The 24,135-nt window shown below is 39.7% G+C and overlaps 1 protein-coding gene and 1 long non-coding RNA gene across 2 annotated transcripts in view; one reads left to right on the plus strand and one right to left on the minus strand.

The window, feature by feature from the left end:
• Positions 1-23,163, plus strand: part of acad11 (acyl-CoA dehydrogenase family, member 11) — an 81,518-nt gene extending 58,355 nt beyond the window's left edge. Inside the window, exons 17-20 of the mRNA XM_077244352.1 lie at positions 119-273; positions 18,514-18,630; positions 21,468-21,577; positions 22,695-23,163. Coding sequence (XP_077100467.1) covers positions 119-273; positions 18,514-18,630; positions 21,468-21,577; positions 22,695-22,809 — 497 coding nt within the window. The 3' untranslated portion in view covers positions 22,810-23,163. The remainder of the gene's footprint in view (positions 1-118; positions 274-18,513; positions 18,631-21,467; positions 21,578-22,694) is intronic.
• LOC143751720 (uncharacterized) overlaps positions 1-24,135 on the minus strand; it is a 286,935-nt gene that overhangs the window by 219,935 nt on the left and 42,865 nt on the right. The gene's annotated exons all lie outside the window — the stretch shown is intronic.

A 24,135-nucleotide genomic window follows, 5' to 3' on the forward strand; every position in this document is an offset into this window, starting at 1 on the left:
TGCTTGTTATATAATATAATTTTGCATTACTATTTGTGGAGCTGTCTGATTAATGTATGGTTGCCATTTGATTCATTGATTCATTGATTAGATAAATTGTTTGCTCTTTTGTTTGTAGATGAGGGTCGGGGCTTTGAGATCGCTCAGGGACGGCTGGGACCAGGTAGACTTCATCACTGTATGAGGGCTGTGGGGCTGGCAGAGTGGGCACTGGAACTGCTATGCCAACGTGCAGCTCATAGACAAGCCTTTGGAAAGAGACTGTACCAACATGTACGTATATGATTGACTCATAGTTTGTTGTTTTGTTTTTTAAAGCAGAACTAAGCAACTTTTTTAACTTAACCGAACAGCTTTGGAGTCATTGTAATGTTTATATTACTGATTTCGTGTTGAATGGTGGTCGTCTCGCACCCCCCTGGTGCCTGTGAGCCGCAAAACCACCCTTGCAACTTTGGGCCGGTGGGGCGCCGGCCTCAGTGTTAGGAAGTATCGTGTGATATCAGGTCTCGCGAGGTAATGAATTGCTTTACGGCACTGCGCGCGTAGACGCCCCCATCCAGGATACGGCTAGCTATAAGAACAACTATCGTCCCATGGCAGAGAAAGAGGAAATGGCAGACTGACCGAGCGAGGAGTCAGACACGAGTAAACATCGGACTTGCGTTTTCAGAATGGCGAAAAAAAACTAAGAAAGCGCGGTCGGAAGAGTCTAAAAAAAGGTTACGAGAATCTGACAGCACGAGGAACCGGACAAGAGTCCCACTCGCTCAGTCTTTCACTGTTAAAGTTGATTCCTGCGATTATCATGAGAACAGTTGTCAATATCTCACATAATTATCAGGACATAAATAAGCCTACATGTTGTAAATAGTGTAAATGAGCGCAATTTGCAAACTATTATGATAAATTGCAATAATCATGTCTAACAACATCATAACGGACATTGTTACGAAATCAGGGCTCTCAAGTGTCACGCATTGAGCGTGACAGTCACTCATTTCGGTCTTTTGTCACGCTCTCCCGCCACACATTGTATTTCTCACGCTGAAAAACTATTTGTAATATATTTAATATGCCAAAACTCTGGCCGCGCTGCTCTCACTGTGGAACCGGCAGGAATCAAGCGCGTCTCCTCTGGTGTTGTTCGTCAAGCTACACAATAGCCAATCAGAAAATAGCACTATTGTATCTGGGTAAGATTTAACGCAACAACCAATGACAAAAATGTATCTGTCGGCTGGATGTCACTCTTGCCTGTCTTCAAAACTTGAGAGCCCTGCGAAATAATGCGACGTACATGATACACTTTATTGGTGTCATCTGGCATTTAGGCTCAGGTAAGCCTAACGCGATAGGCTACTTTATTATTATGAAGTGCAGAGGCCGTGAGTGCAGATACGCTCTGCGTGAGTGGTGTTTACGACAGTAACGTTAAATACAAGTACTCTACAGCAACTCTAGGGATCGCTGTTTGACAAAAACAGAAATCCTGCATAGTGCCGCTTTAATTGTACTACCTTGGATATCTTTTAGATTACACTCTTTGATGCACAACCCAACATTATCAATAGAAAAATGAATGAATGAATGCTCATTCATTCATTATAATTAAAGAAGATTTTGGGTCAGACTTTCCTTATGAAAAAGAAGTGTATTGAATGTGCACTAATTTACTTCAGATCATAAAAGGTTTACAAAGAAAACTTGCATATAATATATTATTCATGAAATGAAAAGACCGCTTAGTGGTGACGTTACGAATTGCAACCAACAAAAGTTACGGTGGCCGACAGGAAAATAGCAATGAAGTTCCTTTACAAGGATAAATTAAGAAATTATGTTTACTTAATTATTCAGAAAAACTATATGTTATTGCGAATATTATTGTTACTTGTTCATCATTGTGTCAGTGTTTTATTCGCTGAACTAAGCTTGCTTCCTTGCACAAAGAGCAACATAGTAACGAAACGCGTTTATCCGTTTAGGGCTACTGTAGAAACATGTCGGCGCATTTCAATATAAGGGGACCATGGTGTATGTAGATAGAAACTGCTCATTATAAGGTAATTCAAATATAACGGTTCATTAAGTAAGGTCTTTATACACCACTGAAAACTTTAAATTGAAAACTGAAACTGAAACACGCCCTGTAGCGCTGTTTGTTCGCTGTTGGCTACCGTAGAAACACACAATATGTCGACCTCCATAGAAGGGGGTGCCCGCGGTTATGGAGATATAAATGTCTCATTCTAAGGTAATAAAAAAATAAAAGGTTCATTATGCAAGGTCTTTATACACCACTGAAAACATAGTTATGGATCTTATATTGCATTTCTGTCATTATATCCTCAGAAATATTACACAATGCACCTTTAAGTGCTCTAAATCTAAAATCGTGCTTTAAAGTTGTACACTTTTGACTAAAATACTAAAGCACGTGAATTACTTGATTATAGTTTGATTGTTGTAACTGTAGTGTGTTGTTTGACATTACACATTGTTTAATTTATGTATTTTAAATATACTAAATTGCAGCTTCATCATTACAAATGTGTAATTACAATTATTTAAATACTAGTCATGAATTAAGTGTATTTTAGTTTACATTTATAAATGCTTGTCATATTATGTAATGTCATATATTGTCATATAATGTAAATACTTTACATTTAAACGTTTGGTAAAACACAATTTCACTTTAGCTAGTGTGTAATGTTGCTGTTTGAGCATAAACAACATCTGCAAAGTTACAGCGCTCAAAGTTCAAAGCAAAGGGAGATATGTGACCGATCACAGAAACTAGAGACACAAGTCGGCAGCACAACTTTCGAGCAAAATGAGAAAGAAGCGTTTTTTGTTTTTTTCAAAATTGGTGAATTTCAATTTTTTGCAGAATCTGTTAGTTGAAATCACGAAGAAGCCTCTCCATGTTTGAGATAGCAGTATTGGTATATTTAAAAGCTTACATTTTGAGGTTGAAATCGGCTTGTTTTCGGAGATTCTAGCATGCAGTAGGGGCATGGCGTGTCATTGTCTGTGTGAATTTCCATACTGGATAAGCCGGCTTTTGCCCCCGCCCTCCAAGTGAACAGCGTGGCTACTTATTATGCTGTGCTCTCGCCGTCTCTATCTGATATCAAAATTCAATGAAGATGGACGCCGCAAAGATTGTCGCAGACGAGCTGAACCGTGGCAGTTACACCGAAAATGTTTTGAAGTACTTCTTCGACAAGCCGCGCTGAAATAGCAAAACTTTTGTGCCAAGGGGCCATAGAAATGGCTTTAAAAGCCTGACTCGCTCAGAGAAGGAGGTACCGGTTCTATGGCCCCTTTGCATTCTGATATCCCTGGAATCGCTTCCCATGCTTTTACATGTACAGCTAGGGGCAGAATGGCCTCCGGGTTCCGATCGCCGCACTTCGTGGGCTCGGGAAACTGAACCAGAGGTATGGGCGCGGCGCGCGCGCCCTCGGTGCTTGAATACTGCGACTCGCTGACAGCGGTGGCTGGCTGTTTCATATATGACGTCCCGATTGCTTTGAATGGGGAACGTTTTATGAACAGGGAACAGACTTAATGGACTGGCAACAATCTCCACAGAACATGAAGTGGCACAGAGAATCGAAATAGAGGAGGGAGTTAAGACCTTTGCTGCGATGAAGGCCCGCCGTGCGCGCTTCTGAAACGTAAGTTAAGCTTAATTTGCTCTTTAGTCGTTATTTAAAGATGCTGAACCTGCTGATGATACAATGTGCTTGCGGACATTTCATTTGTGTGTGTTTCACGCACATAAGAAAGTGGTGTAAAGAGATTTGCAACAGTAATTTGAGGAGGTGCAATGTGATTATTTGGAAAATTCCTGTCATAACTGCTTAAAGAAAAATAACAGCAGGCATTTGCCTCCTGCATAAACTTTAATATTGTTGACATTTTGGGCACATGCGCGTTGCGCACTGTTTGCGTTAATATTAGGCCTATGGCTTATTGGTCTTTGTGTGTTATTGCTGGTTTTGCGTTATATGTATGGCATATTGGTCTTTGTGTTGTGTTGCTGGTTTTGCGTTATGTATATGGCATATTGGTCTTTGTGTGTTGTTGCTGGTATACGTTGCAAATAGAGGGGCGTCACAATTGTTTTTCGCCTAGACCGGCAGAAGTGCATTCGACGGTCCTGTGGGTGAGTTTCAATAAACATCAAAGTTTGTCGTTTTGTGTTCATTCTAAGAACACGTACACGTTATGTTTAGTCCATGTTTAGACCTTCCCATACCTACCTATTGTTATTGGCTAGCTCAGGAAAGAAAAAAAAGCTGTAAAGCACAGGGGGTATGGCTTATCTAAATGAGATGTAAATAAGCCCTATTGTCACTCCTAGCAGCAGAGAGGTGAGTACTGCACAATCTTTAGAGGCCGTTATCTAACCTTTTAGCTTTTTTGAGTGCCTACCTTCAAATGGCCACAACTTCTCCAAATATTATCAGATTTCCATGTGTTACACATCGTTGGAAAGCTTGGAGACTACACTTTCAGAATCTATGAACAGAATAACTCAAAATTCCCCAGAACCGACTTGTGTCTCTAGTTTCCGTGATCGGTCACATATTTGCTTTTAAAGAAATCAATTTTTTAAGGACTACAGCAAACGGCCGGTAGGAACTACACGACATTCCTCCAGGGTTGCTGACATCACTAACCCCACTAAACCTACTAAATAAGGGGGCGAGGCCATTTTATATTGCTTTGGAGAAGAGTTGTTGTGGTATAGTTGGCTGTTGTTGCTGCAATGCCGTCGAAACGCTGTTATTTTCATCTGGATTGCAGGTCCACTTTGTTCAGCCTTCATAGGGTCGAGGGAGTTAGGGATCAATGGTTAAAATTTATTTTTAACTCATCCCTCCTAATTATTACCCAAATCTCGTTCTCTGTACTCCACAATTTACGGAGGAAAGCTTCCACAATCTTCGCGAGTTCAATGCAGGATTCGCACAACGGCTTGTCCTGAAAGATGGAGCCGTTACAACTTTAAGAACAGAAGCTGTTGTTTACAGGCCACAACCTGTAAGTATGATTTATTTTTCGTCGATGTGTTTTCCTGTAATAGTTCGTATTGTTAATTGTACGTTGTAGTAAGGAAGTAAACAAATGACAACACTGTTTGGCTCTGCAAACCATGTTGTTAAATGCTCATTCATTCTTAACGTTATCCGACCAACACCTAACGTTACAAACTTTTTTTTAGTCTCAACAGCGAACTTGGAATTAGTGTTAATTGTTCTTTGATTAGAGCTTTTATGTATCGTTTATCTACATGCTTGTTTATCTACAGGCATGCTAAACATGATTCTGTGTTTGAGTTGGCTACTGTAGAAAAGCCAATGTTTAGTGTTCGTTTTGGGTTAATAGTTCTGGCGACAGATATTTGGCTAAAATCATTCTAAAAATATAAAAGTAATGGTGCCATACAGTCAGTAACGATCACTATAGATCCGCAGTCTTTACTCAAAAAAATCCCTTTGAGGACTGTAGTATAATTTGTTAGAAAGATTATATGAAATTCTTGTTTATGAAGCTTATTTTTTGTAATACTATAATAATTAGTACAATTAAATAACAGCGTATCTAAAAAGTAATAAGACAACAACGACAACAATAAAACAAACCTTTCTGAAACGTCGTTTAACAGCTGTTCTTGAACAGGTTCTGCTCGATTATCTTCACTAACATTCTACCCGGGTCCGATTGGTTTTATTGACGCCATTGTTTATAATACACTTAAGCACAAACTACCGGTAAAGGTAAGGGGCGTGACGTTTTGCACTAGGCGGTTAGCGAATCACAACACACTGGGCCAGCTAACCAATCTGACCCCATTGCGTATTTTTGAGGGACTGAAAACCAGGGACAGAGCAGTGTAGAATAAAGGTAAAATTTATGAAAAATAATGCAATTTTTTTTAAACGAAGCATGAACACGTTACAGTTCACCCCACAAACACAATCAAGCCTTCGAAAAAATGTATTTACCACCCCTTTAAAAATGTACGGGAAAAAGTGTAAGTTCAGCTAATTGCATATACAGGTGCTGGTCATATAATTAGAATATCATCAAAAAGTTATTTATTTCAGTAATTCCATTCAAAAAGTGAAATTTGGATATTATATTCATTCATTACACACAGACTGATACATTTCAAGTGTTCATTCCGTTTAATTTTGATGATTATAACTGACAACTAATGAAAACCCCAAAATCAGTATCTCAGAAAATTTGAATATTGTGAAAAGGTTCAATATTGAAGACACCTAGTGCCACACTCTAATCAGCTAATTAACCCTCTGGGGTCTGAGGTGTTTTCTGGGTCCTGGAGGTATTCTGACATGCTCTGACATTTGTGCTTATTTCTGTTACTTGTGACATTTTCATGGCTAAAGTCTTATTACACTGTATTCAGGAAAAACTCTGCTAAAGTAATATGTCAGCAGCATGTATGTAAACGTTTTTAGTTTTGAGATAATGACGTTTATGGGTGGTTTGTGAAAAAATTTCACTGAAATAAGGTCTTAAAACCCATACTGATTATTTCTTCACAAGACTTTTGAAAATTGTATCACATGGCCTAGAATATTTGCTTCAAATCATCCTGACTACTCATTCAGATAAGACAATATATTGATTTAAAATTTGTAAGACATGTTTTGTGTAAGAAAGCTTTATGCGAGGAGGCGTAAACCACCCATTAATATATAGTTTTTCACATCTGAGAAAGACAAAGACCCTCCCCTAGCGGCCCTATTAGGTGCTATCAGGCCTAATCATTATGAGGAGCCTTGCACAAAGAATGAGGAGAAATTTAAAAAAGAAATGGCTTTTATATTGTTTGGATTTATTTACAACACAACATAATCCAAAGATACACAACAAAAGACAAAATAGCACATTAGTAAACACACTGATCTAAAGACAGAGACTTGGACAGTCACACACCTTTGTGCTATTCCTAAAACATAGTAGGCTACATACCTGTCATCTCCAAGGTGTTTGATTTTTCACTTTACCATTTTCATGTACAGAGACTCATGTGAATGTTGAAGTCAGCAGGACTCATCAGTGGCATCTGGTCCCTGTAAAAAAAAAGAAACAACTGTGAACATGCTGATATCAAGATAAACTATAGGCTGCACGATTTTGAGAATACATTTTAGATTTTTCTGGTTAAAATTGCGATTTAAAATGTACAAAATACACACGCACACACATACATTATATATATATATACAATGTATTCCCAAAATCGTGGGATATATATATATATATATATATATATATATAATGAACACCAGGTTGGTTGTGTATATACGTGTAGGCTACACATATATAAATATATATTTATATATATATATATATTTAATTATTTTAATTTAATTTATATATATATATATATATATATATATATATATATATATATATATATATATATATATATATATATATATATATATATATATATATATAAAATGAACACCAGGTTGGTTGTGGCTTGTAGGCATATACGTGTAGGCTACACATAAATATGCCTATAAGGCACAACCAACCTGGTGTTCATTTTATGTGTAGGGCTGCATAAAATAACAATAACAATAGCCTATCGCAGGCGCCCTGTAAATCGTTAAAAATGAACACTTCAGAAACACTACACTAGAGAAAAATATATGGATCTTATGTTACTTCAAATGTTTCCATTCGTTATTACGTTATGAAATGAGATTGGAGTAAAAACATGAAGCCTATTGTTTGGCGTGTTTTGCTTTTCAAACGCACAGCGCAACTGACTGAAACTCACAGCACGTGTAGAGAACATTTACTGAAGCGATCGAGCCACTCCAAAATATGAAACATTATTGTTACCACATATACATATCTACGTTTGAGCAGATACCCACAAACACATTATTTAACAGTAAACACTTTTCTAAATATTCACCATATTAGAGTAAACACTCATATAAGATACTTGTATATCATGTTGTGTTTTATTATCCTCCTGTCGTGTACATGTAAATAATTTTAGAATTAGGCTTCATGTTTTAACTCCATTCTCATTTCATCTCATGCCTTCATTTTAGTCTGGCATCAGTTTGACTAGTTGCGCAATGTAAAGTTTATATAACAATAACATTATGAGTGGATGTCTTACCTTAAAAATCTTTCTCGTCTTCAAATCGCGTTCCTCTGAGGTAAATCCAAGGTGCTCAGCACAACACAGCACAAACACAGTCTTCCCGATGTAAAGCAGAGGAGTAACGCTTGGCTACTGAAGTCGCTGATTCTTTGTTTTGAGGTGATGAGGGCGTTTACAGGTCTGCTCCTTCACGTGGATCATTTTGCATGTCAATCGCTCTTGCGCGCGTGGGTGTGGTCACATTAGAGTTAATTAGGACACGTTTGAGAAACTATACATGTCGTTGCTTTCATACTGATTACTTAAACAGAGAATATTTGCTTTTGATACAATTTACATAATTTAAAAATAGAGATTCCAAGCTTTGTAAAGACATACATTTCAAGTCTATCTGACAATGTATGAATCGAAATAGGAGCAGGCTTCACTCAATGATTAAACTTAATACTTTAAGAATGCTGGCCTGATGATTAGAATATATAAACAGGTAAGAGGCCGCACTATGCATAAATTGTTTTATTTGCACAAACGCGTTTGTGCAAATAAAACAATTTATGCATAGTGCGCCCTCTTTCCTGTTTACAAAGTCTATCTGACAAACATAAGCTGAGTTACAGATCATTTTCTGTCGCGTTTCAGAATGAACTTCACATTGAGAGAGACGGCAGAACGCACATCATGTTTATTTTCTTTATTTTACGAAAAACACAACTTTTTGTTTTTATTATGTGTACACAAATAAAAGAAGACATTTAACAGTTTTGAATGATGTATAACACTTATATGTAAGATCAAAATCAACAGAGTATTTTGAGTCTCTTTTGCACTGATAAGAAAAAAAGTGAGCTGGTATCGCCGGCGATACCGCCGACCTCAGAGGGTTAACTCAAAACACCTGCAAAGGCTTTTAAATGGTCTCTCAGTCTAGTTCTGTAGGCTACACAATCATGGGGAAGACTGCTGACTTGACTGCTGTCTAAAAGACGACCATTGACATCTTGCACAAGGAGGGCAAGACACACAACTTCATTGCTAAAGAGGCTGGCTGTTCACAGAGCTCTGTGTCCAAGCACATTAATAGTGAGTCGAAGGGAAGGAAAAGATGTGGTAGAAAAAAGTGTACAGGCAATAGGGATAACCGCAACCTGGAGAGGATTGTGAAACAAAACCCATTCAAAAATGTAGGGGAGGTTCACAAAGAGTGGACTGCAGCTGGAGTCAGTGTTTGAAGAACCACAACCCACAGACGTATGTGGGTTTCAGCTGTCGCATTCCTTGTGTCAAGCCACTCTTGAACAAGACACAGTGTCAGAAGCGTCTCGCCTGGGCTAAAGACAAAAAGGACTGGACTGCTGCTGAGTGGTCCAAAGTTATGTTCTCTGATGAAAGTAAATTTTGCATTTCCTTTGGAAATCAAGGTCCCAGAGTCTGGAGGAAGAGAGGAGAGGCACAGAATCCACATTGCTTGAAGTCCAGTGTAAAGTTTCCACAGTCAGTGATGGTTTGGGGTACCATGTCATCTGCTGGTGTTGGTCCACTGTGTTTTCTGAGGTCCAAGGTCAACGCAGCCGTCTACCAGGAAGTTTTAGAGCACTTCATGCTTCCTGCTGCTGACCAACTTTATGGAGATGCAGATTTAATTTTCTAACAGGACTTGGCACCTTCACACAGTGCCAAAGCTACCAGTACCTGGTTTAAGGACCATGGTATCCCTGTTCTTAATTGCCCAGCAAACTCGCCTGACCTTATCCCTTTAGAAAATCTATGGGGTATTGTGAAGAGGAAGATGTGATACGCCAGACCCAACAATGCAGAATAGCTGAAGGCCACTATCAGAGCAACCTGGGCTCTCATAACACCTGAGCAGTGCCACAGACTGATCGACTCCATGCCACGCCGCATTGCTGCAGTAATTCAGGCAAAAGGAGTTGTACATGCTCATACTTTTCATGTTCATACTTTTCAGTTGGCCAACATTTCTAAAAATCCTTTTTTTGTATTGGTCTTAAGTAATATTCTAATTTTCGGAGATACTGAATTTGGGATTTTAATTAGTTGTCAGTTTTAATCATCACAATTAAATGAAATAAACATTTGAAATATATCAGTCTGTGTGTAATGAATGAATATAATATCCAAATTTCACTTTTTGAATGGAATTACTGAAATAAATCAACTTTTTGATTATATTCTAATTATATGACCAGCACCTGTAAAATAAATGTTAAAGGGATAGTTCACCCAAAAATGAAAATTCTGTCAGTAATTAATCACCCTCATGTTGTCCCAGCCCCGTAAGACGTTCGTTCATCTTCGGAACACGAATTAAGATATTTTTGATTAAATCTGAGAGCTGGATCACTCCCCCATATGTAATGGATCACAGAGACGGATGTAATAGCAAAGACTCTTTATTAACGTGTACAAACACACGTAGATCAGACACAAAAACACAGGGAATAGTTCTCCAAACAGGTGCAGGTTAAGCGATCAGCGCTAGATGGAAGGTGACACAGGGACCTCGGTGAGCGACTGGTGCTGGTGATCTCCCGTGAAGAACCAGTGCAGTGCTTGGTATTCCAGTGCAGGTGAAGAATCCAGATGAACGAAAAACACAGGGAATCCACGATCCAACACGATCCAACACGAACACGATCCAACACGAACACGATCCAACACGAACACGAACACAGGAACACACCGGGGAAACCACAACGATCTGACAACATGAGACACCAGTTACTGAACTTATAAAGGGACAAACGGATTGAAACCTGCTGGCGCTGCTGATCAGCAGTGATCAGTGACCACGCCCACAGACACACACACACACACAAACAACCGCACGCGAGACGAGAGAGAGACAGTGAATTTATAAACCGTGACAGTACCCTCTCCCCTAGGAACGCCTCCTGGCGTTCCCCGATGGCCTTACCTGTCGATTGTAATCATCGATAAGGGAGTGATCCAGAATGTCTCTAGCAGGAACCCAACTTCTCTCCTCCGGACCGCGTCCCCTCCTTCTCGAGTCCAGAATACGATTAACCGAATACGTTGGTTCCCCATCTACGAGACGCGGCGGGGGGGGGGGCCGGAACAGGCGGATTAATTCGTGAATGAAACACGGGTTTGATTTTTGACACATGGAAGGCGGGATGTATTCTCCTGTACGCAGGAGGAAGTTTGAGGCGGAATGCCACCGGACTAATGATCTTGGTGACAGGGAACGGGCCGATAAATTTGGGAGCAAGTTTATTAGATACGGACCGGAGAGGAATGTTCTTAGTAGAAAGCCACACCTTTTGACCCACGACGTATACGGGAGGCTTCGACCGGTGGCGATCGGCTTTAGCCTTAGTGCGTGCCCCCACTTGAAGAAGAGTCTCACGGGCTCTTCTCCAAGTGTGGAGACACCTCTGGACGAAGGCGTGAGCGGAGGGGACCGCGACCTCGGATTCTGTACTAGCAAAAACTGGTGGCTGGTAACCTAAACTACATTCAAACGGAGTGAGGCCCGTGGCTGACACTGGCAATGAATTGTGGGCGTACTCCACAATAGAGAGTTGCTGACTCCAGGATGAAGGATTCCTGGAAACCAGACATCGCAACACTCTCTCCAAATCTTGGTTGGCTCTCTCGGTCTGACCATTGCTTTGGGGGTGAAAACCCGAAGAAAGACTGACAGTCGCCCCCAGTAATTTACAAAACTCTTGCCAAAATTTTGACACAAATTGGGGACCCCTGTCGGAGACCACGTCCGTCGGGAGGCCATGTAAGCGAAAGACGTGATCTACGACAGTTACCGCTGTCTCCTTGGCGGAGGGTAATTTAGGCAAGGGAATAAAATGGGCCGCTTTCGAGAACCGGTCCACGACAGTCAAAACGACCGTCTTGCCCTGGGAGGGTGGGAGGGCGGTAATAAAATCTAGCGCGATGTGGGACCAGGGTCTCGAAGGGACAGACAGCGGTTGGAGTAACCCATCTGGGGGTCGATTGGAAGTCTTACCAGTGGCACAGTCCGAGCAAGCCAAAACAAAACTGTGCAATCGGGCGGAGGCGTTACCCCTTCTAAGGCCTTCATGACCTTCGATTCGACCTCCCATCTGAGAGTGGAGACCACTAATGTCTCAGGTAAAATACACTCGGGAGTAGCCGTGCGTTCGGGTTGGTCAAAAATACGAGATAAGGAATCGGGTTTGATGTTCTTAGAACCCGGGCGGTACGAGAGAGAAAAGTCAAAACGTCCGAAAAAAAGTGCCCACCGAGCCTGCCTAGAGTTGAGTCTTTTAGCGGTTCTGATATATTCTAGGTTCTTATGATCGGTCCAAACGATAAAAGGTACCCCTGACCCTTCTAACCAGTGACGCCATTCCTCCAGTGCCAACTTGACTGCCAACAACTCTCTGTTGCCAATGTCATAATTACGTTCGGCAGGTGATAAACGATGAGAAAGAAACGCGCAAGGATGCATCTTGTCATCTGAAGGAGAGCGTTGGGAGAGAACTGCTCCTACCCCCACCACTGACGTGTCGACCTCCACCACGAACTGACGTGATGAATCAGGGGCAACGAGGATGGGAGCATGAACTGAAGCGGCTCTTGAGTTTGGTAAATGCAGCTTCGGCTGCATCAGACCACCTGAACGTCGTTCTGGAGGAGGTCAAGGCAGTCAGAGGTGAGGCTAGCTGGCTGAAGTTGCGAATAAAACGCCGATAAAAATTGGCAAACCCCAGAAACCTCTGTAGGGCCTTACGGGAATCTGGACTAGGCCAATCTATCACAGCCTTAACCTTGTCAGGATCCATACGCATTCCCTCATATGAGACGATGTACCCTAGGAAAGGAACAGACTGTGCATGAAAAACGCATTTCTCCGCCTTGACAAAAAGCCCATTCTCTAGCAACCTCTGAAGCACTCGTCTGACGTGCTGAACGTGTTCCTGGAGAGAAGATGAAAAAATCAAAATGTCATCCAGGTAGACATAAATGAATTGGTCAACCATATCTCTCAGCACGTCATTGACGAGCGCCTGGAAGACCGCTGGGGAGTTGGACAGCCCGAAAGGCATAACCAAATATTCAAAGTGCCCCCTAGGGGTATTGAACGCGGTCTTCCATTCATCGCCCTTCCTTATGCGAACCAAATGATAAGCGTTACGTAAATCCAATTTTGTGAAAATGGATGCTCCCTGTAACCGCTCAAAGGCTGAAGACATCAACGGCAAAGGATAAGTATTCTTTACCGTGATGTTGTTCAACCCCCGGTAATCAATACACGGTCGCAGAGATCCATCCTTCTTTCCCACAAAAAAGAATCCCGCCCCCGCTGGAGATGAGGAAGGTCTAATGAATTTGGAAGCTAGAGAATCAGAAATATATTTCTCCATAGCCTCCCTCTCTGGAACAGAAAGTGAATATAACTTGCCTTTAGGCGGAGACTGACCTGGCACTAAATCTATGGCACAGTCATAAGGACGATGAGGAGGAAGAGAAGCAGCCCGAGACTTACTGAACACTTCCTTCAGATCCTGGTACTCCTCGGGCACGTTAGACAAATTCACCGCCTCCTCCTGAAACACAGACACAGGAACAGACGAACATGCTGACACAAGACATGACTCATGACACACATTACTCCACATGGAAACAGAATTGTGACCCCAATCGACTCTGGGATTGTGTTGCCGTAACCAAGGGTGACCCAGCACCACGGGTGCCAGTGGAGAGTCCATGAGTAGAAATGTGATTGTCTCCGTGTGGTTGCCAGATGTTATGAGTGTGATGGGTTCAGTAGTGTGAGAAATATGGGGAAGTTGTTGTCCATTGAGAGCATTAACGGAAATGGTGTGTGTGAGCCTGGAGATGGGAAGATGAAGACGTTGAGCCAGTCCAGAGTCCAAAAAATTACCTTCCGCTCCCGAATCCACCAAAGCCTCAGTGTCGTGCATGTGAGTCGCCCACCTTAGTCTTACCGGAAGGAGAGTAGATGATGATGGTGATGATGAGGTCTTCCCAGCGGAGATCCCACCCGATAGTAGCCTCAATGTTACTACCGGGCTTGATCTTTTACCGGGCAGGCGAAGATGAAGTGGCCCGCTTTCCCACAGTACAGACAAAGTCCCTGGGATCTCCGCCGTTCTCTCTCCTCCCGGGAAAGCCGAGCTCTGCCCACCTGCATGGGTTCAGAATCGGAAGCTGGGCTGACCGTGTCCAGATTGTCGACGCGCAGGGTCTCCATGCCGCGAAACGGGTTCCTCTGCTGGAAGCGGCCCATGCGATCCAGTCGTGCGTCAACTCTTAATGCCAGTTCGATCAGTCCATTAAGGTTAGTGGGAAGGTCCAGCATATATATCTCCCTCTGGACACGATCAGCCAACCCATGCAGGAATCGGTCCCACTGCGCCTCCTCGTTCCAACGGCACTCTGCAGCCAGGGTGCGGAACTGAATGGAATATTCCGACACCGAGCCGTTACCTTGGCGGAGATCAGCGAGTAGTCTGGCCGCCTCCCTACCCGCTACCGCCCGATCGAACACACGTCTCATCTCCTCGGAGAGTGCCAGGAACGAGGTGCAGCATGGGTCTTGGTTTTCCCACACCGCCGTTCCCCAAAGAGCCGCCCTCCCAGACAACAGGGTGAGAACGAAGGCCACCTTCCTCTGTTCCTGGCTGAACGTCAGTGGCTGTAACGAGAAATACATCGAGCACCGAGTCAAAAAGGCTCTACAGTACTCTGGTTCACCTGCATAGCCCTCAGGCGTAGGAAGACGAGGTTCACGTTGCTGGTGCGGCTCCGGTGGAATGGGTTGAACAGGCGGTGTGGGTGGCGCAGTGGGAAATCTGAGTTGTTGAAATTGCTGGGTGAGCTCGGACACCTGTGTCACGAGCGCTTGAATCGCCCGACCTGAATTGGCGATGGTCTCCTCTTGAGAATCCATCCTCGAGATGCTTAGAGCGGCGAATTCGTCCCAAGTCGTGGTCTCTGCTACATCCATGATGGTGGTCAGATCGTTCTGTAATGGATCACAGAGACGGATGTAATAGCAAAGACTCTTTATTAACGTGTACAAACACACGTAGATCAGACACAAAAACACAGGGAATAGTTCTCCAAACAGGTGCAGGTCAAGCGATCAGCGCTAGATGGAAGGTGACACAGGGACCTCGGTGAGCGACTGGTGCTGGTGATCTCCCGTGAAGAACCAGTGCAGTGCTTGGTATTCCAGTGCAGGTGAAGAATCCAGATGAACGAAAACACAGGGAATCCACGATCCAACACGAACACGATCCAACACGAACACGATCCAACACGAACACGATCCAACACGAACACAGGAACACACCGGGGAAACCACAACGATCTGACAACATGAGACACCAGTTACTGAACTTATAAAGGGACAAACGGATTGAAACCAGCTGGCGCTGCTGATCAGCAGTGATCAGTGACCACGCCCACAGACACACACACACACACAAACAACTAGGGCTGCAACTAACGATTATTTTGATAATCGATTAATCGGACGATTATTTTTTTCGATTAATCGATTAATCGGATAGAAATTAAATTAGATTTTTTTTATTATAACTAAATAAAACCGTAAATCAGGGTATTTATGTGTAAAAGTGTACTTTAAAAAGTGCAAAAGCCACACATTGAGTTTTACTAATATCAATATTTGCATTGTTTTTAATGATAATTGCTGATGGCAAGTTGACAAACATGATTATTGTTAAAAAAAATGATATCCAACATATTATGTTTTAACACAATTTTTGTTAAAACAAATTTACACAGACATGTTGTTCAGATGTGAATATCTGAACTAAAAACAAACTAAAAACATCTAAAATATATAATTCATTTAATTTTTATTTAAAATTAATTATATATAAGGAATATAAGGATAAAGAATATAATATATATTATATATATAATATATAAAATAATATAATATAAGGATAAATTGATTAAATAAATATAGAAAGACTGAAAACAATTGTGTGAATGTAGAGCGCAGTAGATCGCGTTTGAAAAACAATTAAAACTTAGTAGACAAATGCTATAAAAAGAGAACGGAATGGAAGTAACGTTACCCAGCAAGCTAACAGGCTTGAGTAAAGGACAGGAGAAATTATGCATTAGTGCACAAGCATTCGCTGAAAACCACTGAGTACAGTGACTAAAAAACAATATTTTACTGCTGCTGTTATTAACTGCCTTTGTATTTAATGCTTCACTTTGTAAACACCGTTTTAATTTAACCTATTTCTGCGCAAGCGCTATTTTAATCCATCACTTACGTTGCGAGCGAACTGATTGCACAACCTGATGCTCGAGACAAAATACAGACATCCCGGAAGTCCCGGGAGTCTCCCGCATATTGATTGCGGCTCCCTGATGCCCGCGAATTAGTTCAAACTCCCGAAATCTAGAGCGCGCAAGCAAGAGCGCGCGCGCTACACGGTTTGGAGCAGTCTCTTCTGTCTCGCATAGACAGAAGAGACTGCTCCAAACCGTGTAGCGCGCGCGCTCGGCAGAGCGCCTGAGGGAGAGAGACCTTGCGTGTGTGTGCGTACCAGTAAACGCTCCCCGTGACGTAAGCAGACCAACTAATCGATAATGACATTCGTTGACAACGATTTTCATAATCGATTATAATCGATTTTATCGATTAGTTGTTGCAGCCCTACAAACAACCGCACGCGAGACGAGAGAGAGACAGTGAATTTAAAAACCGTGACACCATAGGCGTCAAAGGGATTGAAAATTGCCAGCCCTGAAAAGTCATTAAATACATTGTTAAAATAGTCCAAGTGACTACAGTGGCTCAATCTTAATTTTATCAAATGACGAGAATACTTTTTGTGCGCAAAAACAAACAAAAATAACGACTTTATTTCAACAGGGGATGGGCCATATTCATTTCCTTCTATGTGGGCCTCTAGTCAGTTAACGTAGTGTGATAGCGTAGTGCTACGTCACACGTAGGCTCACTATTGGCCGGCGCTGGTCAGGTGGGTGATGCGTGTGACTTATAACAACAGAAGCTTACGCTATTACACTATTGAACTGACTCAAGGCCAACAGAGAAAGAAATGAATAGTTCAAATAATATATTTTTGTTTTTTTTCCGCACAAAAAGTATTCTCGTCGTTTGATGAACTTAAGATTGAGCCACTGTAGTCACTTGAACTATTTTATCGATGTCTTTAAAGCAACATCAAGGAACTTTTCCTCTGCGGTCGACCTACAGGTTGGAAACGGAATTGTCCATTACCGCTGTCGCAAATAATTTAGCCTACCGCAGCCTACTGTCGCACGCGCACGCTCGCTGTTTATCCAGCACCGGCTTTGGAATAAACAATGGCCACAGACAAGGTAGAGTATGATGCATGATTTTATGAAAGACATCACAAACGAAGTAAAACTATGTATGCCGTAAAGCAGTCGAATTTTGTAGTTTCTCTTTGTGCTCCGGTTACTACCCGAAACCTGAAGTTACATAGTGCCAGTAAAAGTGATACAGACAACGTCAGGCTATGGCAGACGTGTCATTTAACCTATTGTAAGTCGATGTACCATCACAAGGGTCTTGGAAATATATTACGAAGGGTGAAAAAAATTTACATAGTGTTACTTTAATAACTTTTCGGGGAACAAGTTTCAATCCCTTAGAAGCCTATGAAGGAGGGATCCAGCTCTCAGATTTAATCAAAAATATCTTCATTTGTGTTCCGAAGATGAACAAATGTCTTACGGGGTTGGAACAACATGAGGGTGAGTAATTACTGACAGAATTTTCATTTTTGGGTGAACTACCCCTTTAACAACTGTTTAAGATTTAACATTACAATTTAATTGCAGCTAAATATCCAAAAACATCCAGTTCGCATATATTTTATTAGCAAATATGAGCAATTAAGTATATATTTTTTTGTAATGTGCATTAAAGTATGCTACTGTGTGCTTCTTTTTCATAAGGTTATCCTGAGGTTGTGTTGTAGAGAAAGTTATTCTATGTCTGTCAGTATTATCAAATAGACCATGGAATGGAAGAGTCTTCTTTTTAAATATTGTTGTGCATAGAGAGTCTTAGATCTCAATAATGCAAGATGTTTGCCAGAGGACTCTTTTGGAATCGGCTCTGGTTGACCGCTTGCTGGCCTTACCTCATAGCAAACGGCTCATTACTGACACCCAGTGGATGAGCTGTTTATATCAGCTGGTGTATTTGTAAATCATGCATCAATCCTGTATTTTTTGTTTGGTTTAATGCGTGTAATATATTCAGTGTGTTATTGTCCAGTGTTTGCTTCTGGTTCTAGGAGGTGGTAGCTCATTGGATAGCAGAGTGTCGAATCGCCATTGCGCAGACGCGTCTGTTAACATTACATGCTGCTCACACACTGGACACACAGGGCAACAAGGCTGCAAGACAACAGGTAAAGTTTACTGTTATACTTTGTCATTATCATTCTTTATTGTTTCTTTGACATGTTACATTTTCTGAATTGCTCTTGAAATAATTAAACTGATTTGACATTCATGCATGACCTGAAACTCCAATAGATGATGGAAGATGTGCAGAAGTCAACTCTGACAGACTGACCTTTCATAACATCACACACACACAGACACACGCACGCACACATACACAAACACACAAAGTTTATCTCAGAACTCATCCCCTCTCTTTCTGTCACTCCTCATCAACAGATGTGTCTGTGGGAGTGATATGTTCACATAGGATGTGTCCAGCTCCAGAGAGCAGTAGAGCCTGAGCAGCATAAATCCAGTCTTAAGTTTCACATGATCCTTCAGAAATCATTCTGATATGTTGTTTTGCTGCTATTTATTATTGTTATCAATGTTGCAAACTGTTGTTGCTGTTTAAAACTTTTGTGAAAATAATGATACCATTCAAACATTTTTGGTAAGATTAAAAAAAGATAAATGAATGTCTGCATTCATCAATGATGCATTAAATTGATTAAAAGTGACAGTGAAGAAAATTATGTTAAAAACCATTTCTATTTAATAAATGCAAATAAATGCTGTTCATTGAACTTTTGACTTTCTATCTGAAAAAAGTATCACCATTTCCACAAAAATGTTAAGCAGCACAAGTGTTTTCAACAATGATAATAATAAGAAATGTTACCTGTGCACCAAACCAGCATATTAGAATGATTTCGGAAGGATCATGTGTAAACCTAGAGTAATGATGCTGAAAATTCATGCTTTGCCATCAAAGGAATAAATTACATTTAAAAAAATATTTAAATAGAAAACAGTTATTTTCATTTGTGATAGTATTTTACAACATTACTGTTTGTACTGTATTTTTGATTAAATAAATGCATCCTTGGTGAGCATAAGAGACTTCGTTCATAAACATAAAAAATCTTAATGTTTCCAAAATTTTGGCAGGTACTGTATGTTAGAGGTGCTTTAAAACTGGGGTGCAGGAGTCTGTAAGGGGATGCAAAGGGTCGTGCGAAAGATATGAGAATTATCTCAGAAGGGCTGTTAAAGTTCATGTGTGTACTTAAAGTATTAAAAATTTATTATTATTATTATACTTTCACCAAATCGTGAGGTAGTGATTTGTTTAGTACAATTAATGACCATGTAAATATCAATTTAGGAAACAGTTATTTAATTTTGGTCATAATTTCTGTAAATAAATGGGTTATTATTATACATTAGAATACTTGGTTTCACTTCATTTTGATGGTCCCTTTAACACATTCTGTTGACTATAAGTAATGTTGCACCTACATATCTACTAACTCTCAGTAGAGTGTTAGTAGAGTATTAGTAGACTGGAAGGGTCAGGGTTAGAATAAGTTGACATGTAGTTGCAAAGTTACTTATAGTCAGTAGAATGTCTGTTGGAGGATCATCACAATAAAGAGTTATCAGGTATTAAGCAGAGAGTCTACTAATACTGTAATGAGAGTTAGTTGACATGTAGTTGCAATGTTCAAAATAAAGTGTTACCGAATACTTGTCTTATATACATTAAAATATATTAATATTTTGAGATATTTTAATATTCCCTCACAAGATTATCATTATTTTTCAGGGTCTTTAGTACAGACCCCCTGACATGGTGATGAAAAAAAAAATTCAGAGGAGAGTAAAAATATATATATTTCAGTGCTTTTGCATTCTCTCACAAAAGTTTTGTGTTCACCCGGGAAACTTTTATATTCTCTCGCAAATTTTTTTTCATACCTCAAGAAATACATTTTGTGTTGTCTGCCAAAAGTATTGCGTTCCCCAGGGAAAATTTGCAAAAGCATTGAAATATGAAACTCAAAAGCCATGAAATGTAGTTTTTTCTCTTATTTAATTTTTTCCCACCATCACCATGTCCCTTTAGGGGCTCCATACTTTGACATCAAAAAGTTTGAAAGTGCTTATGTAAATGCCTAGACGATGGTGTTTATGTATTACAAAAAATATATCCTCATCTACTGTAATAATGGAAAAAAGTAATAGAATAAAACCATTCTATTTTAAAACTTAATAAAAACACACGTCTTAATCCAGTTCCCCTTCCAGCCCTCAACTCTCTCCATATACACACTTTTCACCGTCTGCCATGCATTCCATTGCAGCTGTGGCAGGGGTCATTTGTTCTACTTGCAGTTCTCTAGGTTCAGCCAGAATAGTAGGGCTCCGTATCCCACTGTCTGTAGTCACGGTAACACAGTGTTCAGGCTTCAGCTAATAGAGATGAAGCATATTCTTGCAGCGATTCTGTTAATGTTAGCCTACCTGCTGTTTCCTACTTGCTGAACCAACACCTTATGTTTGATTCATATTGCGGGTTCGGAGAAAAGCCAAACACCTTAAGCACGTCTCCTGCTGGGGTGGTTTTAAAAGTAGATACATGCTGTATACAGCCTGTTCCTGAATTCCACACATTAGTTTATAATGGTCCTTTAACAGATAGGCGAACAATTGCAGATTTCATATTTATCTTCTCATGTCTGTGTATTCAAAATTAAATGTCTTGTTGGATGCATACCAGATCCACACAAATCTATAATTCTACGAAACATCCTAGGATTACGTTAGTGAAATGGAATCTTATTAGCTTTTACTGCATGTTCCTGTGGAGCTGTCTGTGCTTGTAAGGTCCCAGTGTGGTACTTTTTAATTAAACCACTCTCAAATGAAGGACATAAGCAAAACAAACACACGCACACAGATCTGTTTGCCACCCATAATAAATTGACCTTGTGGGATTTTTTTTCTTCTTCATTAGATTGCTATGATAAAGGTGGCAGCAGGCAGGATGGCGAGTAAGGTGGTGGACTGTGCCATTCAAGTTTACGGTGGTGCAGGAGTGTCTGATGACTTCCCACTGGCAGAAATGTGAGTAAATTATTGTTTCCTGAAAACATGTGTACATCATATTTTCATTTCCTGAAATTTTGTAGATGAGGTAAACGAGTTTCTAAATTATTTCAAGTACCATGGCATTTCCATAAAATACTATTGAAAGACATTGCTTTTATCTTGAAGAAAATACCATGTGGTGTATGAACATATGAATCAGAGTCCCTTGATATCTATAATCAAGACAGGGTTTTGGAATATATAGAGATGTTATTTATTGTTAACATCTGCGATTCATATTTTTAAAAACAAAAGCACAGAAGCCGCTTCTCAGACAGCATGCAGTATCGAATTGGAATTTTCTTTTTTTTTGAGATTATGAATTATGTCAAAATGCCCATTTGTGTGTGTCAGATCTGCATCATGTGCGTCAGGTCTTAAAGTGACACTAGCCTAAAAGACCTGCTGCTGTCCGTGTCATTAATGTTATTCAAAGAACAAAAAGAAAGAAAACCATTCACTGCTCTGAATAACTTTTGTAGCTTAAATAAAGATTTATCTGTTCAATTACACAGTGAAGACTATGCAGTGGTTTTTTTTTCACATTTAATTACTTTTCTTGATTTCTTTAGTATTTGTTACCTGAATCTGTTAAAAGTTATTTAAAAGTTGTTATATATTTGAAACCATATTAATTAATTGTTAGTTGATTTTAACTAATATAATTAACTTATATTACCATCATTATTATTAATGTGGTGTGTAATACTTGTAAATAAAATAATTATACTAGTGTTAAGAGTTTAATTTTTATTTATTGATGATGATGATAATAATAATAATTTCATAATAATAATCATAAAATATACATATTATTATTATTATTATTATTATTATTATTATTATTGATGTATAATCATTGTAAATTAAAATAATTGTTCTAATGTTTTTAGTATAATTATTTATTGATGATAATAATACTAATTGTCATAATTATATAAATGTTACAGTCATTATTGTAATTATTATTATAATTGTATACCATAAACAATCAACCTTCTTAAAGCTATTTGATAGCTGTTTGAGAATCACTAGAAGTTTTTAGTGATGTGCTGTCATATTAAAGCATTTTTTTGTGGTTGTATGTTTATAGGTATGCTTATGCACGGACTCTACGCATAGCTGACGGACCTGATGAGGTTCATTTGTCCTCCATTGCTCTCCTGGAGCTCAGAGACCAACAGAGACGAGCCCAAGCTAAACTCTGATTCACCTTAAATCAGCCAAACACAAACTTCTTAATTATTTCTTAAAAGTGACTAAAGGCTACCTTAGAAAAACAGCGATTAGATTCTAAGTGACCTACTTAAACCAGAAATAAGCAATGAATCATACTCTTATACTCTAATCATTTTGGGATATCACAAGTACATACATAATATAAAGAAAATGTTTGAAAGTTCAAGTTGTGTCTTTAATTGAAATGTGACTGTACTTTTTAATTTAATGTAGATCAAATATTATTATAAATTAATGTATATAATATGTTTTTTTCTTTTATTTTTAATTCTGTAATCAAAAATGGCTGTTTGCGAAATGGGAATACAGCACATTATAGAGCACATTTTATAGCAATATAATTGTTTTTTGTAAACTAACTGCACGATTCCTCTCTTACACACGGGCTATCCACTACCCGTCAGACTTAAAGGGGTGGTTGATTGTTTTCACTTTTCTAACCTTAGTTAGTGTGTAATGTTGCTGTTTGAGCATAAACAACAAAATATTCAAAGTTCAAAGCAAAGGGAGATATTTTCTTTTAAAGAAATTGTTTTTTAAGGACTACAACAAACAGCTGGTAGGGACTACACGACATTCCTCCCAGGTTAGTGACATCACTAACCCTAAAATTTACATAAGCCCCGCCCCCGGGAACTCTATTTATAGGTTATCAAGACAGAATATGCTAATCAACGACTAGAAGATAACTACACATAAGCTACATAAATTCATCAACTAACCATTCAGAAATGTCCTGTTGCATTCTACATGTTGTGACTTCTTCTTGAGTCTCTTGAGTCCCATCATTGTCTGACTCCGATTTGAACATAAAAGGGTAAAAGTTTTTGAAATTTTCAGTGTATGTCTTTTTTCAGCAGTAGCTCATTTGAATTTAAAGGGACAGACACAAAAACTGTGTATTTTTGCTCTCCCTCAAAAAGTGACAATTTTAACATGCTATATAAAATATATATGTGGGGTATTTTGAGCTAAAATTTCACATACACACTTAAGGGGACATCAAAGACTTATTTTACATCTTGTGAAAAGGGCATTATACCACCCCTTTAAGCAGAAAAAAGGGAAGAATGTGTGTGTTTAAATATTGCATCTCTTCATGTCTCTGTGTTATAGCTTCCTCACAGAATTTCATCCCACCTCATCAGATCTTGTCTAGTTGTCCTTAAGTCTGGTGTGTTTATAAAAGCCCTAGTGCTTGTGTGTGTGTGTGTGTGTGTGTGTGTGTGTGTGTGTGTGTGTGTGTGTGTGTGTGTGTGTGTGTGTGTGTGTGTGTGTGTGTGTGTGTGTGTGTG

Source organism: Siphateles boraxobius, unplaced genomic scaffold (assembly GCF_051911475.1).
Source record: "Siphateles boraxobius isolate OS27281-9 unplaced genomic scaffold, OSU_SipBor_1 26, whole genome shotgun sequence".
Classification (NCBI taxonomy): Eukaryota; Metazoa; Chordata; class Actinopteri; order Cypriniformes; family Leuciscidae; genus Siphateles; species Siphateles boraxobius.